The sequence below is a fragment of the Eschrichtius robustus genome, chromosome 7 (genome assembly GCF_028021215.1).
Source record: "Eschrichtius robustus isolate mEscRob2 chromosome 7, mEscRob2.pri, whole genome shotgun sequence".
In the NCBI taxonomy this organism is placed as follows: Eukaryota; Metazoa; Chordata; class Mammalia; order Artiodactyla; family Eschrichtiidae; genus Eschrichtius; species Eschrichtius robustus.
Window position 1 is genome coordinate 120,044,163 of NC_090830.1, and position 19,105 is coordinate 120,063,267.

Consider the following 19,105-nt stretch of genomic DNA (forward strand, 5'->3'; position numbering starts at 1 on the left):
GAGGATTAAGTGAAAAGTGCCTGGCCCGGCTTCCCAAATGTTGACTTTGTAGTTGAAACTGTGATTGACTCTCCCGTACAGCATGAATGAAACAGAGCAATTTGATATTCTGCCAACAGGTGCAAAGGAGGCTGCTGGACTTTAAACAAAAGGACTCCAGATACCTGTGACTGCTCACATTGACGTTGAGTGGTCCCTTAATCCAATTTCTGTCTGTGTGTTCTCAGAGGGAGTAAGTAGAACACAGCGAAGTCAGAATGTATGTTATTTCTGGAGCCAGAAAGTGAAAAATCCAGTAGCAGAAGTAACCTTTCTGGTGCTGATCAGTTGCTGGAGCTCTGGTAACTTGCAGAAATTAACTAGGCAGGACCTATGTCTTTCTTAGGGACAAAGTCAAAGGGTCCTGTCATTCAGATCCAAACAGCCAGTAGTAATAAGAAGCTGGAGGATATTGGATGTTTAGGTGTGGGAGGTGAGAAGCTAGAGCTACATTTTTAAAAAAAATTTTTATTGGAGTATAGTTGAGTTACAATGTTGTGTTAGTTTCAGGTGTACAGCAAAGTGATTCAGTTGTACATATACATATATTAGAGCTAGTTTTGAGTGAAAAAATGTCACAGATGAGCCCTGGTGAAGATCTGAGGCTGCCTTCCTTTGGCATTTTTAAAATTAAATTCTTGAGTCTTGATAGCATTTTTCTGGAGCACTTCCAAACCCAGGACCCAGCATTTGTCTCCACTTCCCAGATATTCCAAGATTCTTTTTGTGGGTTCCCTCTCCGTTGGAGGTGCCCACCAGATCCCTTCCAGCCTGGCACCTGACTCCTAAAGTCATGGCCAGCCCCACACGGATTTTCACTTGAATTACTGACTCTCCCTTCTTTTTCAGGGTCTGCCTCATGGCCAGTACATCCTTCACAAGGACACCAGAGGGGGAAATTAAGGCAAGAGAGAAAGAACTGAAAAAGGTATGTGACTACATTTAATGCACTTTCACATTTGGAAATTCATTTAATTCACTGAAACCTTATAAGGCAAGGAGGACATAATACTTATTTTTACTTTATGAATGAGTTTCAGGGAGCTGGTAATAAACCCTGGTCACTTTCACTTTAATCACAAAATTTTTGAAATTATAGAAAAAATAACCTTATTTTGCTACATTAAAAGACATGGTTAAAATTTGTTTTATTAGTCAAAATCAGCCTAAAAGAATTATTTTTGTTCTGTTTTTTCTTTCACTGACTACTGAATATCACTGTAAATGATAATGACAACAACAAAATAAACATCATTTATCAAACACATGTTCATAGTAAGTAGGCGCTAGGATAAACCTGTTTTGTCTCATTTAATCATCACAACAAACCAGTATAGTAGATGTTAATAGCCCCATTTTCCAGGTGAGGCCAAAAGAAATTTAACTTGTCTATCGCTTAACATTCTCACGTAATTATTTTCCTAAGTTCCCATATAGTGTTCATGATTGGGGTTGTTAATTGCTACAGGCCAGTAATGTTTCCTAACTCACCCAGTTCCTTTTCCCTTCTTAGGTATGATGATTAAAAGAGCTGGGGGGAGCATTATTCATTTATTTGTTGCACAAATATTTAGTTAGCTCCTCCTATGCTGTCAGGTGCTGTGTTAGATCCAGGGGCTACAATAGCAAGACAAAAACATTCACTTTCACAGAGCAGCCCACAGCTTCCAGGGGATATAGCCTGCAAGAGGCAAATACAAGGAAGGGTGGGACGGGGGAAGCCCTGGATGCTGTGGGAGCACAGACCAGGGAGCCTAACCCACGCCAGCAAGTGCAGAAGAACAGCTGCTAATTAAGGTTAAGTCACTCCTGGAAGACCGGAATGAGTTGAATGGTCACAAGTTACCATCTGCAAAACCATTACGGCCACCAGACATGAGCCATCCATGACCCTTTGATAGAACTTGGAAATTTAGGGGTCTCAGGGGTTCAGATACTTTAGGATTTGGAGCCCCAAACTATTTTCATTCCATGGTAATTTCATCAGAGCCTTGTTTGCCATTCCCTAGGCCAAAGGGATCTAAAACAGCAATGGTCATGCCTCTATTGTCCTTGTGGTGATGACATTGGTGATGACAATGATGGTGGTGCTGGTGCTGGTTTTGACAGCTTTCAATAACTAAGCAGCTACATGCTCACTTTGTGAATGTTATTTCATCGATCTTCACAGCAGTCCTAGAGGTAGTATTGTTACCCTCATTTCTTTAGGTCAGAAACTAAACCAGAGAGGTTAGGTAACTTGCTCGAGCTCAACTTACTAATAAACAGAAGGAACCAGTTCTCGAACCACAAGAGTTATACCATTCAGACGGTTAAGAGCAGTGAGAGTGAGCTGGTTTTCCCCTAAGGGTGCTACTGGTGGGTTATCGTGTTTAAATTATATATACCCTGCTGCTCTTAATAAAGTGCTTGAGGTAGCTTACAATAAAAGCATTACAATATGGCTTAAAAATAGGTACTACTGAGTGGGAATTAAAGTCAATATGCTAACTGTTGCTGTGATTGCTCAGATAGGCTCTGAGCTTTGTGGCAGCCATGGTAAAAATGGAGGTATTGTAAGTTGCAAAGCTATTATTATGGAGAATACAGTGCATGCTTTTCCTGGCACTAATTTAGAAAAGCAATTTTTAAATAATTAATTAATTAATTTATTTTTTTGCTGCATCTGGTCTTCGTTGCTGCGCACGGGCTTTTCTCTAGTTGCGGTGAGCGGGGGCTAATTTCGCTGCGGTGCGCGGGCTCCTCATTGCAGTGGCTTCTCGCATTGCGGAACACGGGCTCTAGGCCCGCGTGCTCAGTAGTTGTGGCTCATGGGCTCTAGAGTGCAGGCTCAGCCGTTGTGGTGCACGGGCTTAGTTGTTCCGCGGCATGTGGGATCTTCCCGGACCAGGGCTCGAACCCGTGTCCCCTGCATTGGCAGGTGGGCTCCCAACCACTGCGCCACCAAGGAAGTCCCACAAAAGCAATTTTTTTTATGATGGCACTAAATTATGTAAAGTATAATATCCTCAGCAATTTTTTTGGGAAAGCAGAAGATGAATCCCCATGGCTATATTCTTCTATGTGGCGTCTATAGAAACCAAAGGCAGATATTCTCAGTTGGGTTTCCCCCAAAAAAGGCTCTAAGACTGATATTTGTGTGCAAGAGGAGTGCTCGCAGTAACAAAATCTGTGAGGAATGTGAGAAGCAGGACTGTGCAGAGGGGAAGTTAAACTGCTGTGCAACTGCCACAGAGGTGTCGTGCTTCTGAGCCTATAGGAAGCAACCATTTCCGTCCACCCGTCGTATCTCTCAGTTGCACCTGCTTTTGTACAACAAACTTATCGCAGCATGGAACAGCTCCACCAAGATTCTAGTGGTTTCTTTGAGTGGAAAACTTACAAGAGAAATGTTAGTGAGACAAAGTACAGACCCCACTGCTAGAAATGGTCGTAAAGCTGCAACTGACACGCTTCATTCATGGTACGCAGAATAATGACCCCACAGAAGATGACTTGCCTGCAAGTTTTTGTTCTCTTTTCAGGGATGGTGCTATATCAGGGACTCAGCTTTGGTCTCAGTTTTGGGCAGGTTGGATATTCAGCAATGCATTAGCTAGATCATCCTTAATGATTGGGAGCCCGTGCTGTTGAGTTGTTAAATGACCTTCATTCCTGGTACTCTAGATATTTCGTTGATATACTCATTGTGACAGTACCAGGGTGGCTGATGACAGAGGCTGACTGATATTAACTGGCCAAGTCTTTCTGGATACTTGGATGTTCCCTGCCTTTTCTATGGTGAATGCTTTCTGGTGAGCACTTAACATGTGATACAAGGATCTCCACACTTTATGCCCGCTTCCATAGCTCCACCCATCTGCCTCTACCCTAGACTCCCATGTGCCTAATATTCCAATCCTTCTCTTTCCAGGACCCTGTCAAATGAGCCAGGTCACTCACCACTGCCCATGAGTCTCTGCATATTCTTGTCTTGGGCTACTTCTGTGTCCACAGAAAGTGAATGGCCAAGTGTACCATTTGAAGCTCTTCCCACTGGGAGGACTTCCTCTCAGTGCTCTTACAGTGCTACACCAGAGCGGAGCTACATGGGCAGCAGTTCATTTTTGGCTCCATGTACCAAACAACCCATTTATGAGGACTTTTCCTTCTCTGTCAGCTGGTCATAAAGGACTTTCCCTTGTGAACATAGATACGAGCTGAGGGAGAGGCACTGGTGCAACAGTGATGGATGACAAGGGGTCTCAGCCACCTGCTGGGGCAGCTTACTTGTGTGCTCAGGTGTTGGTCATGCCCAGACCTGCCATACAACTTCCATCTTTCAATGGATTGCTGGTGGACCTACCTGAGCTTTTGACTTAATGGGTTTAAGATAATCCGGTTCATGATAGGCAGCTGTGGTAGGGACCATTTCTAAAATGGCCCCCAAATGTCCTATCTTAATCCTCAGAATTTGTGAATATGATGAGCTATGCCTCCTGTAATTCTGTTATGCTATCCAGCACATTTAACCTTAAGATAAGATTATCCAGGTGGGCCTGATCTAATCACATGAGCCTTTCAAAGTGGAGAGCTTTCTTTGGCTGGTAGCAAAAGAGGAAGTCAGAGAGATTTGAAGTGGGAGGAGAATTAGATGTACTGTTGCTGGCTTGAGGATGATGGGGCCACATTAGAAGGAATGTAGGGGCCTTAAGGAGCTGAGAAAGGCCCTCAGTTGGCAGCCAACAAGAACAGTCCTACAACCGCAAGGAACTGAATTTGGCCAACAACCTGGCTGGAAGCAGATTCTTACCTAGAGCCTCCAGATAAGTACTTAGCCTGGTCAACACCTTGGTTTTGGCCTTGTGATATGCTAAGCAGAGAACCCATCTGAGCCATTCTGGACTTCTGACCTATACAACTGTAAGCAAATACATGTGTGTTCCTTTAAGCCATTACATCTGTGGTGATTTGTCACACATCAACAAAAATAGATTACAGCATCTCTGGCCACATAGGCACTTGTTACTCCATGGTCAGCAAGGTCAGAGATGCTGTCTCTACCAGGGCCCAGCTATTTTTCATACGTATATAATTCTCTGCTGCACATGTCATGGCTTATTCCAGAACTGAGGTGTATACATTATGATTCTCCTATTGGGGTTTGTAATGAATGCTACACAGCATCTCCTCCTTACAGAAACCCCTCCAGCACCATAGGGTCTTCTGTGTCATGTGACCCAAGCAGCAGCCTGGACATAACTGCAGAATCCATTCTTAGTCGGTGCCTTGGTCAAAGCTGGCAGCCTTCTGTATCACTTGACAGATGATGGGTCAGAACAGTATCCCAAGTGTGAAATAAATATGCTGCCTCTAGAACAGGGAGAGGTCAAGCAAGTGTTGTGTTTCCTTTTTGGTGGTGGGTGATGCAAGATGCAGTAATTTGTCTGTTACTTTGGAGGGGATGTCTGGCAGGCCTCAGACCACTGGATCCTTAACAGTTCACTAATGTGGCAGGCCCCTGAATCTTTATAAGGTTCACTATCTCACCATTTGGACTCCAACATATTTCTTGCTCATCTGCTATTATTAATATGATATTATCAAAATAGAGGACTCTTGTGATATCCTGCAGAATTTCCAGCTTGTCCAAGATCCTTTGGGCTATTTTATGACAGATGACAGGAGAGTTAAAGTTCTGGAGCAAGACCATTGATGTATACTGCTGACTGCCCCATGTGAATGAAAACTACTTTTAATAGTCTACGTAGGCTACAGTGGGCTTAGCCCACCAGGCCAAAAGCGGAACTATTAAAGCAAAAATTAATGAGTTTAAAAAGTAGAAAGATAGCAGAAATAGTGAACATACCCAAATGCTTGTTCTTGGAAAAATCAACAAAATACTTAAACCTCTAGTTAACCTAATATGAAAAAGGAGCAAGGCAAAATACACAAAAGCAATGACAGGAACAAAAATCCCTGTTCCTGGAAACAGGGAACAGGCTATATTTTTCTATGTAGCATCTATAGAAACCGAAGGCAGATATTTTCCTTGTAGCCACCTATGTAAGTAATTTTGAATCCCTAGTTTATCACAAGCGCAGGTATCAGGAGGGCGGTGTCTAGTCTCAGGAGAGGTGCTACAGCTGCACTTTCTGCCTTGGCTGGTTATCCATCTGGCTCCAGGTCTCTTGTGCCTCTGCGCTATGAGACTGGCAGCTGGTGTCAATGTGGTGATTTTCTTGGCTCTGTTCTCTCTTCTGGTATCACTTTTTCTGTAACAAAACTTTTGCTTTGATCTGTTGGAGTGTCAAGTGTTTTATTTGCTACCACTAAAATAATCAAAACCTCTCTGAGGAAAAGTTTAAAACGCTCCCAAAAGGCATAAAAGGTGACTTGAACAAAGCAAGAGACATCCCTTGTTCTCTGACAGGACCATTCAACATCATAAAGCTCTAATTCTCCTGAAGTTAATATATAATTTTAACATGATCCGAATAAAAATACCATATTCTTTTCTAGAGGAGTCAACTCCAGAAATCATGTAGAAAAATAAACATGCAAGAATAGCTATAAAACCCCTCAAAAGGGACTTCCCTGGTGGCGCAGTGGTTAAGAATCCGCCTGCCAATGCAGGGGACACGGGTTCGAGCCCTGGTCTGGGAAGATCCCACATGCCGCGGAGCAACTAAGCCCATGCGCCACAACTACTGAGCCCATGTGCCACAACTACTGAAGCCCGTGCGCCCTAGAGCCCGTGCGCCACAAGAAGAGAAGCCCCCGCTTGCTGCAACTAGAGAAAGCCCTAGTGCAGCAACAAAGACCCAATGCAGCCAAAAATAAAACAAAAAAACACTGTTAAAAGAAGAGCTGTGAGAAGAAACTAGGCTTCTCAAATAGTAAATGATATTATAAAAGATCTATGATTAAAACTGGTAAATAAATAGACAGACTATTAGAATAAAATAGCAAGTCCGGGAATAGACCTTAGTGCACATGGGAATTTAGCATATGATAAAGATATTATCTCAAATCACTGAGGAAAAGCTGGTTCTTTTAATAAGTGGTGTTGGAGCAACTGGATGGCTATTTGGAGACAGATAAAGTTGGATCCACGCCTTACACTGTACACCAGAATAAACTCCAAATAGATCAGAGGTCTAAGCATAAAAAATAAAATCATACAGGTACTAGAAGAAAACAGAATCAGCTAACAAGCATAGAAGGGTTGATTCAATTAGAAAAGCCTTCATTTATAACAGCTTCTGGCAAGGGTCATTAGTGGACGCTAAAACCATTGGGTGAATGACTATTGGTGACCAGGACACTTACATCGTCTCAAAGTGTCAGCCCAAAGATGATTTCTAATTACAAAGGGAAAGAGATGAGACCTGCTTTAACCAAGCAAAACCACTTAGTGTCATTAATAATGGTACAATCTGAAAAAAATGGGCCTCTCATGCGAGGAATGGAAAACATACAACATAACATATGCAGTCTTCTTGCTAAAAAATCTTAACCTGAATCTAGTAATGAGAAAATGATAAGACAAATTCAGAATATAGAATATGAACTCTACAAATCAATTCACCTGGACTCTTTATTATTTTATTTTATTTTTATTTATTTTTGGCTGTGTTGGGTCTTCGTTTCTGTGCGTGGGCTTCCTCTAGTTGCGGCGAGCGGGGGCCACTCCTCATCGCGGTGCGCGGGCCTCTCACTATCGCGGCCTCTCTTGTTGCGGAGCACAGGCTCCAGACGCGCAGGCTCAGTAGTTGTGGCCCACGGGCCCAGTTGCTCCGCGGCATGTGGGATCTTCCCAGACCAGGGCTCGAACCCGTGTCCCCTGCATTGGCAGGTGGATTCTCAACCACTGCACCACCAGGGAAGCCCCACCTGGACTCTTTAAAAATGTCAATGTCGTGAGCGATGGGGAAAAAAAACGGTGTGGAAACTGTTCTAGGATAAAGCAGACTAAAGAGAATAACAAATGCAATGCAAAAAAAACAAAAAACAACAAAAAAGCAAATATAAAGGACATTATTTAGATGACTGGGAAAATTTGCATATGAAATGAAAATTATATATTATTGTATCAACATTATATTTCTTGGGTCTCTTAATGATATTGTGGTTGCAGAGGAGAACATCCTTGTTCTTTGGGAATACTTGGCATTCAGGAATGAACTGTCATGGTGTCTACCACTTATTTTTAACTAGTTTAGGAACAACAAAAATATTAGATAATTATCTGAATCCTCGAAGCTTAATATGAAACACACATTTAAAAAACCATTGCTTGGTGTTTCCTGGTGGCCTAGGGGTTAGGATTCCAGGCTTTCCCTGCCGTGGTCCAGGTTCAATCCTTGGTCAGGGAACTGAGATCCTGTAAGCCGTGCAGCACACCCAAAAAAAGAAAAAAAACCAAAAAACCTGTTGCTTTAGTAATGATCTTCATCTTCATGACACACCCTTAGAAATCTGAATTCCAATTATTGGAGGTCTGGGGTGAAGGTTGTAGAGACACTCAATTATGATAAAAATCATCCTGGATGAAATAGTTCTTCAGGCAATGAACACCCAGGAATGGAGTGGTTGTAACTTGTCAAAGATTACGGACAGAAAGGAAAGACTAGAATATGAAGAAAGAATGCAGTCTTATTATCTAGCCTTAGACTATGTGAGATTTCTTTTTTTTCTTTTACTTTTTAAGGCACATTTTCACTAAAGTATAACATATGTGTAGAAAGAGACACAAATCATAAATGTATAGCTTGTGGAATTTCTACAAAGTGAATCCATCTATGAAACCATACAGAGCATCCAACAGCTCAGAAGCCTCGCTAGGACTAAGATTTAAAACTCAACTTGAGGATCACTCAGGGGATGATTTTTTTCCCATTTACTTGGAATATTTATTTAATTGTTTAATACCTTCCTCTGAGTCAGACACCCTGCAATGCACGTTGCATCACACATCATCATGTCCTTCATTCTCAGTACACACCTGCCCTACCAGAGGCTGTTCCTATGCTAACATCCTTTTCAGTTAAAGAATAGACGTTTGTCAGGCTTTCACAGTCCGGCATCCACCTATTCCTGGCACCCTCAGATTTTCCACTAGGGGAATCACAGGCTCTCCAATATGCCTGCTTCAGGTGGAGTGGATGTGGCATCTGGCACCAGGGGTGAGCATGATCTCTGGCTCAGCCAGTGAGATTATCACATTTTTTGGCTGTAGATTGGTTCACAAATAGGCACAGGACTCAATCAGAGCCAAAGAAGTGTAATAAGGATTTTGTTAGATGACAGGGAGAGGCACACTCACTTTTCTACTAGACTTGAACCAAGGGGGAGTGTAGATGTGGAAATGCTGAGAGCCATTTGCCACTTCTGATGGGCCAGCCCAGCCTCAGAATTTCCATGGGGTTGGCTGAGGTCTCCACTGAGACTTTATTATAGCCTGACTTCTCTTTCTGCCCAATCCTGCTTCCTTCTGTTCTCTTCCACATGTATTGATCCCATGAGCAGGCCCTAATAAACCTGCTGTAGCCCATTTCCGTCTCAGAGTCTGCTTCCCAGGGAATTTTGGCAGGCATGGTGCCAAGCACTTACATATATTGTTCATCCACAGATGAACTCTGAAGGCATACTATGTGCCAGACACACAGCGCTGTGACACTCACAACCTATGAACCTCATTTTAGAGGAGAGGAAACTGAAGCACGCAAAGGTTAGGTAACTTACTGAAGGTCACACAGGTATTAAGTGACAGAATCAGGATTCAAGCCCAGGTCTGTCTGATTCTAAAGGCCATGCCCCTAATGATACTGCTACAAACAAGCCAATGGCAGAACTAAAAACCACTCCAGATTTCCAAGTCTTCATAGCCAACATTCTTGTGCTGAATCAAAGAAACAAATATACATTCTATTGTGGGCAAATCTCCATGTTTGAGGATGAAAGGGCTACTAGGAGAGGCATGCCCAGTCCCTGCAGCCCAGGCATTCCTGATATAGTCAGGAGAACAAGGCATGACACATGAAAACTTAAACCACAAAACAGTAAAAAAGGATCACATTATCAAATAAAAAATATACACACTTACTGGGAGTACGTGATTAATTGCCAAGTGAGATGTGCAGACCAGCAGTGCAATATGGTCTCCAAGAAGGGAGACATTCCTGGGCTAGAAGGCGCTCCTGGGATGGAAATGGGCTCAGTCAGGCAGGGCACAGAGGGAGAAGGGCACAGAAGAAGAGGTGCAGGGGGGCAAAACGCATAAGGTGTTTTCCAGGGAAAGGATCACACCAGCCTGGCCAGACTCAAGTGTGAAAGGAGCTGAGCCTGGAGGCTGGACCAGGGGGAGGCTGTGAAGGTTTCTGGATGTCAGAGTCCTTCCTTCTTGGACCATGGATCCTTGTTTCCTGGCTTCTCCCCACTTCCTATTCTCACGGGGTGCAAATATCTTGCCTTCCCTGGTGGCCCTGGGGTTGGAGTTGAGCTCAAGCCCTCAGGGGCTGGGGGATAAGGTGGAGAGCCCCTGAGTCCCCTCTGGTTGTGCATCCCTTCACCTGGCTTACTGGGCTGTCAGACCAAGGGAACAAAATCCCTCAGCTCCTCCGTCTCCACCAGTCCCTTTCCTCCCTATATTACTTTCCTCAGGCTGTTGTAACAAAGCACCACAAACTACGTGGTTTACCACAACAGAAATGTATCCTCTCACAGTTCTGGAGGCCAGAAGTCAGAAATCCAGGTGTCAGCAGGGCCATCTGAGCCTCTGGGGGAATCCTTCCTTGCCTCTCCCTAGCTTCTGGTGGTGGCTGCCAATCTTTGGTGTTCCCAGCCTTGCAGCTGTGTCACGCCAGTCTCTGCCTCTGTCATCACACGGCATTTTCCCTGTGTAATCTATGTCTCAATTGCCCTCTTTTTGTAAGACACCAGTCATATTGGATCAGGGCCCACTTATGATGGGGGCACTATTATTCCCATTTTTCAGATGGGAACACTGAGGCTCAGAGAGGTAAGGTAGCCTAAAGTCATGCAACTAACAGGTCATGGGGCTGGGTTTCTAATCCAGCTATTCTGACTCCAGAGTCTATGCTGAGAAGTGGCTGGGCAGGGCGTCCTGCTTCGGGTGACCCTGGGATGACCATAGGTGCCACATCAGGGAGTAGCACCAGTCTCCCCACTCCAGGCCAGCTGCATGGGTGCCCACTCAGTGAGGTCAGCATATCACAGGTTCTCACTGTTCCTGGCATCACGCTGGCATGCAAAGGCCTCCGGTGTTGCCTTCCATAATGGTCACCTGATCCCCGAGCCAGTGGGCAAACAGCCTGAGATGTTTATTCCCTGCTGACCAACTGGCCTGACAGACAGACAGCCCTGGTGATAAGGGAAGACGGAGGAAGCACCCGTGGGGAGGGGCTGGATAAAGGAATCCCCTGCCTCTGAGAAGTGCTGTTTTGCTTGGCTCTGGCCCGAGTCACACTACCAGCCCCTGAATGACAGTGACATTCCCCAGGGATTAAACTTGCAGTGTAGAAGCTGGGTCTCCACAGGGGGTGCAGGGCCCCATGGAAGTTAAATCATGCAACTAGCCACCAGCTAACATTTCTCCCACATTCATTTCATACCTCCATCACTTCCCATCCCCCCTCCAAGAAAATTCAGCTGCAACTTGTTTTATAACACCCCTTATTGTACCCTGCTGCTTTGCTTTCTCTTGGTAATAGCAAAAGAGAAAAAGCCATTCTCTGGATCCTTCAAAGCACAGCTCAAAATTCTTCTTTTCCTGGAAGCCAGATGCAGGTAACCCTGCCCTACCCGGCTCTGAGTGCCTAGGATTCTAACTCAATCCACTGTTGGTTCATGGCCAGGTACTGAGCAAGCAGTGGAAAGACAGAGGTCAAGCTACCTAGGCTTGGGGCAGTGATGCTTTTAGGGAAGGCAAAGATGTTGATGTCACTCCTGGTTTGGGATGACTGCTTTTCTGTTCAGGAACACTGGATACACCTAGTGGTCCAGAACCCAGATTTTCTGACTCCCAGCCAACTGTTATTTTGATTATAGTACAATACCTGTGCGGCTCATCAGAGGGCAAGGGGCCTGGCTGATAAATCCACCACCAGAGAGATGGAGGCTAAGCTTGTCCCTACAGCCAATGAGTGATGCTCTCCGTGAGTTGTTAGGCAGAAAAGAACCTCTTGGGTCATGTCCTCACTTTTCCTCAGCTAAAGTTCCCTGACTGTCTCCTTCAAATTCAAATGTGCATCCAGATCCATGAGTAACCATATTATTTTTAAACAGCATCCTTCAGCCACTGCCTCTCCTGCGTTTTCAGAGAGGCAATCCTTTGTGAAGCTAGCACAGGATTTTATTTTATGATTGTTTTGAGACATCTGCAGGGATTCCATGGAGTTTAAGTAAAAGATTAGGGTGTAGCTCTGAGAGAGAAGCCAGCAAACAGGTAAAGCTCACCTCAGGGGGATAGAAAAGAGAAGGCAGGTCTTGTGGAGAGATAGGAAACCAAAGGATGAGGTACTGGAGACAGCAGAGAGCGTCAAACCAGCCAGCATTTAGCAGAGGAACGTCTGGTCTCAGAAGCCCCATTATACCAAGAAACATCATGCCACTATGTGGAGCAGTTAAAAGCTCTATCCTAGGAGGAATAGAGACTGGGGTTAGATTTGCAGTTCCTCCACTTAGTAGCTGTTGAGTGGCTTAACTTCTTTGGGCCTTAGTTTTCTTATCCTTAAAATGGGCATAAACACAGCCACCTAATAAGGTAATTGTGAGGATTAAATGAGAAATATTATGTGCTCAGGACAGTCTGGCATAGAGTAATACTCAAGAAATGATAACTGTTGTTATTAATACCCAGATAACTGTTAATATGTTATGGCTAATGTTGATAGGTTGCTTAATATTTATCCACAATTATCAAACTAGTAGATTGTAACTGTATCAACATGACTGATGGCAACTTAATGAGTTAATTATTCAATTGTCTCTACTGGGGTTGTTAGGATAACAAAAGGCTACTCTGGACAATACATTGTCCAGTCATTCTTCCAGACGAAGTTTTACCTTAAAAATAAAATCCTATTCATGTGCTAAGTGTTATTAAGAATTACTAGTTGAAGAAAGAAAGAATTGTTCTGTTGTTAGTTAATTTAAAAAACCAAAGGTTTATAGTAAAAAAATTTCAAACACTATATATTTTGTACTTCGATAAAATTTTATTTCAAATAAAAACGATATAAAAGGTCATAAAAGAAAAAGGTTCCTGCCCCATCCCAATTTCCAGAGGTAATTACTGTTAATAATTAATTACTTGTATAATTTTCCTGGAATGTTTTATACTCTTTGGTTTTATATAAATTTAATCATACTGCAATACTGCTGAGGAACTTGTATTTTCTCCTTAGTAACAGGTCTTGGCAATTTCTTCCTAGCAGTGCATACAGACCTGTCCCCTTCTTTTTGAGGGCTACATTGTAATCCCTTCCATGTAGGGACAATCCTTTATGTAACCAGTCCCTTTGCTTAGCATTCTGGTTGTTTCTGGTTTTTGCTATTATGAACAATGCCACAATAAACTTCCTTGAACATGGAACTTTGGTTGTTGCTACGAATAAACCTATAGGATAAATTCCTAGAAGGGTAACTACTGAGTCAGTTTCCTTTGTTGTAACTGTAATAGACAGTGCCAACTCACTTCCAAAGAGGTTGCAGCAACTGATAATTTCACCCACAGTATATGAGAATGTTTGTGTCCTGCATTTTCACCAGTTCTGAGTATTATCAAACTTTATAATCTACTAAGTAAATTGTCATTAAAAAAATAGTAGTAATATACATATATGGAATAGCAGGACATATTAAGTGATTCCATCTGCAGAGATGAATGCTCACAATCACCTTGAACAGAGGGCAGGTAGTTGCAGGGAGTCAGACCAGGGTCTGAACTTCAGCTCCACTATTTATTATCCCTGTGACCTCGGACAGGTTCATCAAGCTTCTCTGTCTGCAAACTGGTGATATTAAATGAAATAAGGCATAAGAAAGCTCCTAGAACCACTGTCTGGAACCCAGTAAACATTTATTAATATTACAAAACAAACCAGAGTGCCAGAGTCCCTGGCAAGTTTGAGAGTGACAGAGACCTGGTTTCTATTTCCTGCTCCTTTCTACTACCCACTGCTAGGCTGCTTAATTTCTTTAAATTTTCTTGTTTATAAGACATCAATTTGGATCCTGCCTATTAATTTACTGATTCAGATAAATATGAGTGGCAGAGTTGAATCACAATGCAGAGGGCATTTTATATTCACTGGAAGATGCAGGCAGCATCACAGCAAAAGAAGACAGGTGGCATCTTAGGTCTAGGTGTGCCACTGAGGCAGTGGGAGAGGTTTGGGGTCAGACTGACCTAACTGCAGTCCTGCTTCTGCCTCTTAAAAGCCAGGTGACCTGGGGCAAGTTCTTATAGCCCTCTAGTCTCAGTTTCCTGAATTCTAAAACAAGGTAACAGTAGCTACAACATGGGATTATTGTGAGTATGAAGTAAGTAATAATCTATGAAAGCATTTAGCAGCTGACTCCTGTGAAATGTTCAATATATTCATAGACAGCAAAAGCCTCACTTCCTGATCACAGTTTACTGGTATGTCAGCAGGGACAGAATGCTTCTGCAGAGCGGAACAGAGATGTTACCAGCCTTCCCCTCCCCATTTGTCAAGGCGGGTGACCTCTCCCCTCCCCCCAGCCTTTCCCTCACTTCAGTAACTGTAAAGCACATCCTAGTGTGATGGGGGTGGTGATGACACAGGGCAGACCCACAAAAGCAAGACTGCTAAAGATTCTTACATGGCTGCAACCCCAGCCAGGGGTCTTTCTCATTTTTCCTGGAAAGGAGTGAAACGACATTAAGTTAATAAATATTTTTCATTGGAATTGCTTAACACACTTAATGTTTGACTTGCAAAATGGAAAGTCTTGTTCATTATTATCCTGGACAACATTTTGAGGGGATCTGAGATAGGACAGGAACTAGCTTTAGGCTTTTGCTGCAGTGTTTTCCTCACCCTTCACATCTGCTTCAATTCAAATTTCAGTTCTTACATAATACATAAACTGCAAACATTAAGCTATACTCATGGAAATGGGGCAATGGGGCTTCTTAAAAACACCTTGTGAATTATTATTTTTTTCCTTTTTTTTTTTTTGAAAAGTTCAATTTACAGAAAGGATGAAAGAAAAGTCTAATGAATAACCAAGATTTACCCACTGTTATTATTTTGTCACAAAACTAATACATCATTTTTGAGATGTAGAGAGGTGCATTCGTATAATACGAATTTCCTTCCCTCCCTCCCTTCCTTCTTTTTTTTCCTTCCTCCCTCCCTTCTTTCCTTCCTTTCTTCCTTTGTTTTTTATGCCAGTAAAAATGTTATGAGAATGGATTAAGTTATATTAATATTGTGACTTCCAGGCATTCAGCTTCCTGGAGTTTGAGATCTGTTGTTCTATTTGGCTACAAGTTTGGAATATAAGGAATCATGTTTGTGAGACCTGCCAGATTGAATACCTCTTGCACCAAATGTGCAAGATACATTATCTCTAATCCTAACACTGTGCAAGTCCGGGTCTCATCCCTGCCAGTTTACATATTTGGTAACTGACACTCAGAGAGACTGAGTCACTCAACCTCTAGTAAAAACTGCTGATCTGTCTTTTTTTGACTACAAAGCTTTTTTTCACAAAGGTTTTGGGGGATTCTCAGAGTGATATTTTAATGCAAGCATATGGAAAGTTTTAGTTTCTGGGACAGTTGCAATGTTAATTTCAGATAATCTCCCTCAACCAAGGAGGTAGGGGAGCAGTGGAAGGTGAAGTTTTATGGAAACCATAGTCAGGACTTCAGTGATAGAAACTAAAGATGATGAACTAACCACTCCCAGAGCCCGAGAAGACTCTTTTTGGGACGGCCTCTTACTAGCCATATATAGTTGGAAAAATCACCCTGACTTGCCTCATTTGTGAAATGAATAAACAATCAGTACCTCTTTACCTGGGTTTTCTGGTGAGATTCAATTTTGCGAATTGTGATTACTTTTATGAATACAAGGAACTGATGTACCATTTTATCTGTAGGTGAAGGAGGGAGAGAGATAAAGAGAAGAAGGAAGGGTGAGAGTGGACAGGGCATTTTATGTATAGGAGAGAGAGAGGGAGGGAGCGGCAAAGATCTAAGTAGGATGACAGCAATCAAGGGAGGCTTACCTTCCTGAAACTGGCAGGGAGGTTGACAGAAACTCACAGTCTAGGGAGAGAAGAAAGCATCTTTCAGGGAATTCAATTAGTTGCCAGTCCCGGAGAACACATCTCCAGAATTTTCCTTCACGTGGCTGCGGGAGGAGGATGGGTTGGCTTGAGACCTTCAGCAAACTTCTTTCCAGGCCGTGGGGCACCCTGACGTGCGCTCTGGCTTCCAACGCACCCAAGGGACGCTTTTCGGTGCTGCCCGTGTCAGGATTTAAAAAGCCGTCTGCCCGACGGAGGGTAAGGATCTCCAGGGTAACCACTCTCCGAGGTCTTTGCCCAGCTTCTAGATGTTTCTGCAGCACCAGGTGCCTCCCCAGACCTCTACCCGTGCTACCACTTTTCGGGGTGACTCCTCAGCGCAGGATGCCTGCGTCCACAACTGTGAACCGGTGTGTGCAGGTGAACTGGCGCACACTGGCTTCCCAGCAACCAACAGAGCTTCAGAGGCGGTGATCTTGGGGGTGCGATGTCACCGAACTCCTTTCCACCCTTTACATTCCTACTGAGATCTGGGCAATAAATAACAAGAATAAAACATATACGTGGTTTTGTCTTTGCGCTCGCGGGATCGCGGCAGGTCCTTTAGAGAAGTGAGGAAATAAATGAAGAGAAATCACGGCGGCCTCGCCCGCTGCTTCTGGGGACCCCTGAAATCAGCAGCTGGAATGGCCAGTTTGGAGAGCCCTCGGGTCCGGTCATCTAAGACCTGGGGTTACCAGTCCCACCGACATGCGGGAATTCCGGGCTTTTCCCCCGCGGGGTCGGGCCCCTCAGCCACCAGTGGCGCTGGCCCGGCTCCAGTCGCGGGAAGGTGCCAAGCCCCGCGCACTTTGCGCTGGCGAAGAGCGCAGACGCCCGGGGCCCGCTGGGTCCGCCCCGCTTGGCAGGAGCGCGCCAACTCGCGCGCTTGGTCCCCGGGGATAGCCCGGAGGCCGCCCGGCTAGCGGGAGAGGCGAGAACTCGGCGTCCGGCGGCGGACTGGCGTGCGTCTCGCCGCCTCACGCGGTTGCGCTGAGCTGCGGGGCGCCAGACCGGGGACCCAGAGGGCGCGCGGTGGCGGACGGCGAACGCCGCGCCTAGGAGCGGCGGGCAGAGCTCCCCCGACCACCCGGGCGCCCAAGGGTTCCTGCTGGCTGGGAGACGCCCCCTGGCCCCTACCTCTGTTTGGCCCGGCCGGGCAAGCGGGACCGGCGGGAGGAGGAGGAGGAGGAGGAGGAGGAGGCGGCGCCGCTGGGACTGCCTCCTCCCCGCCCCTCGCGTCTCCTCCCCGCGCCACCGGGAAGGACAAGGGGACTGGGCACGGGGACCCCGGCCAGTGAGCGCCCGCGCCCCGGGGCCGCCCCTCGCGCGCGCTCTCCCGCCGCGAGCCCGGGCCGGTCTCGTTTCGCAAGGTGCTGGCCGCAGCCATGAGCCAGGACGCCGAGCCCAGCGGCCCCGAGCAACCGGACAGAGATGCCCGCAGCGTGCCCGGTGCCCCGGCGCCCCCGGCGCCCCCGGCGCCCCCAGGCCCGAGAGGGATGCAGCCGCCGCCACCGCCTCCGCCCCAAGCCGGCCTACCCCAGATCATCCAAAAGTAAGAGGAGGAAAGGGGGAGCGGGGACCCGGGTGCGCTTGGGGGACATGCCCCGGGCGCCCCCTTTTGTGGCTTCCTCTCTCCCGTTCCCGCTAAACTTCGCTCGGCCGCCTTGCGTTTGAAGTTTTCTTGCCCGCCCTCTCGGCAGGGTCGGTGTCATTCTGGCTGTTTGTGAGTTTGGGGAGAGGGAAGCCAAGCTATTTGGGGAAAATAATTTTGTTCTTCCTCATCCCCTGTCTCTTCTCTTCGGGGACGTTACCGGGTATTTTGAACTAAATTAACTCAAACTGGGGGGAAATGGCCCAGGGACTATATTTCATCTTTCTAGTCCCAAGAGGCCGCTGGAACGTATGGAGAGCCGTGCGTGAGTGTGTGCGCGCGCGTGCTGGAGGGCGTGTGAGTAAAACGCCGCCCGACGAAACCACCGTTAATGGTGCCCATGAAGTCAAACAGTGATGTTGGGTGAAAAGGGTGGTGAGGGTTTGTAGACAATGTATTTTTGCTTTGTCCTGCAAGAAGTGTTTACACTTTCCAAGAAGGCCCTTGCGAAGAGTTTTTAGCCGCGGAACCGTTTTCCATTAACGTTACCATCTTGTGGTTTGGTTGAAACTGTGCGACGTGGGTCGCGAGTTTTCCGGGCCGGCCGTCCCAATGCGTCGAGTAGTTTGGGGGTGGTCAGTAGGCTCTGAGAAGCTCTTTCAGCCCATTTGGGAGACATAAAAGTAAAACGGTGAGGCTTCGTTCATTCTTTCGAGATTTTGTTTGACAGTTTAAGGCCTAGAATGTTGGTTTGTTTGAAGGATCTTTATTCTCCGAAAAGTTTCCCTCAGCTTGTAATGAAGTCCTCAAAACTAGTGTAATTAGTGTTGGAAAGTCTGAATGATGAGTGTTTGGGCGAAACTGGAGAAAATTAAAGAAATAGAAGCACAGCAAAATCAGTCCTATGGAACCGAGCAGGGGTTTTTCCGCACTGCTTTGAGTTACATAAACTTATTAAAATGTAGTAAGAGAAATAACCAGTGATGGGGCATAAATGGAAGTAAATATTGTTTTTAAGACTGACTTACGTAATAGAATAGTGAAAATTTAAGTTTGACATCAAAGAACGCTGGTATCGTATTTCAGAACAAAATGGTTCCCTTTTTTTTGACTGGTAGAATATTAAAAGCTCCACTTATGACAACT

At 45.2% G+C, this 19,105-nt stretch overlaps 1 protein-coding gene across 1 annotated transcript in view; it reads left to right on the forward strand.

Moving 5' to 3' along the window:
- The first annotated feature begins 17,744 nt into the window (after nt 1-17,744).
- The window catches only part of RBM20 (RNA binding motif protein 20), a 202,872-nt gene continuing 201,511 nt past the window's right edge, over nt 17,745-19,105 (forward strand). Inside the window, exon 1 of the mRNA XM_068548533.1 lies at nt 17,745-17,920. Within this exon, the coding sequence (XP_068404634.1) occupies nt 17,754-17,920 (167 nt within the window). The 5' untranslated portion in view covers nt 17,745-17,753. The remainder of the gene's footprint in view (nt 17,921-19,105) is intronic.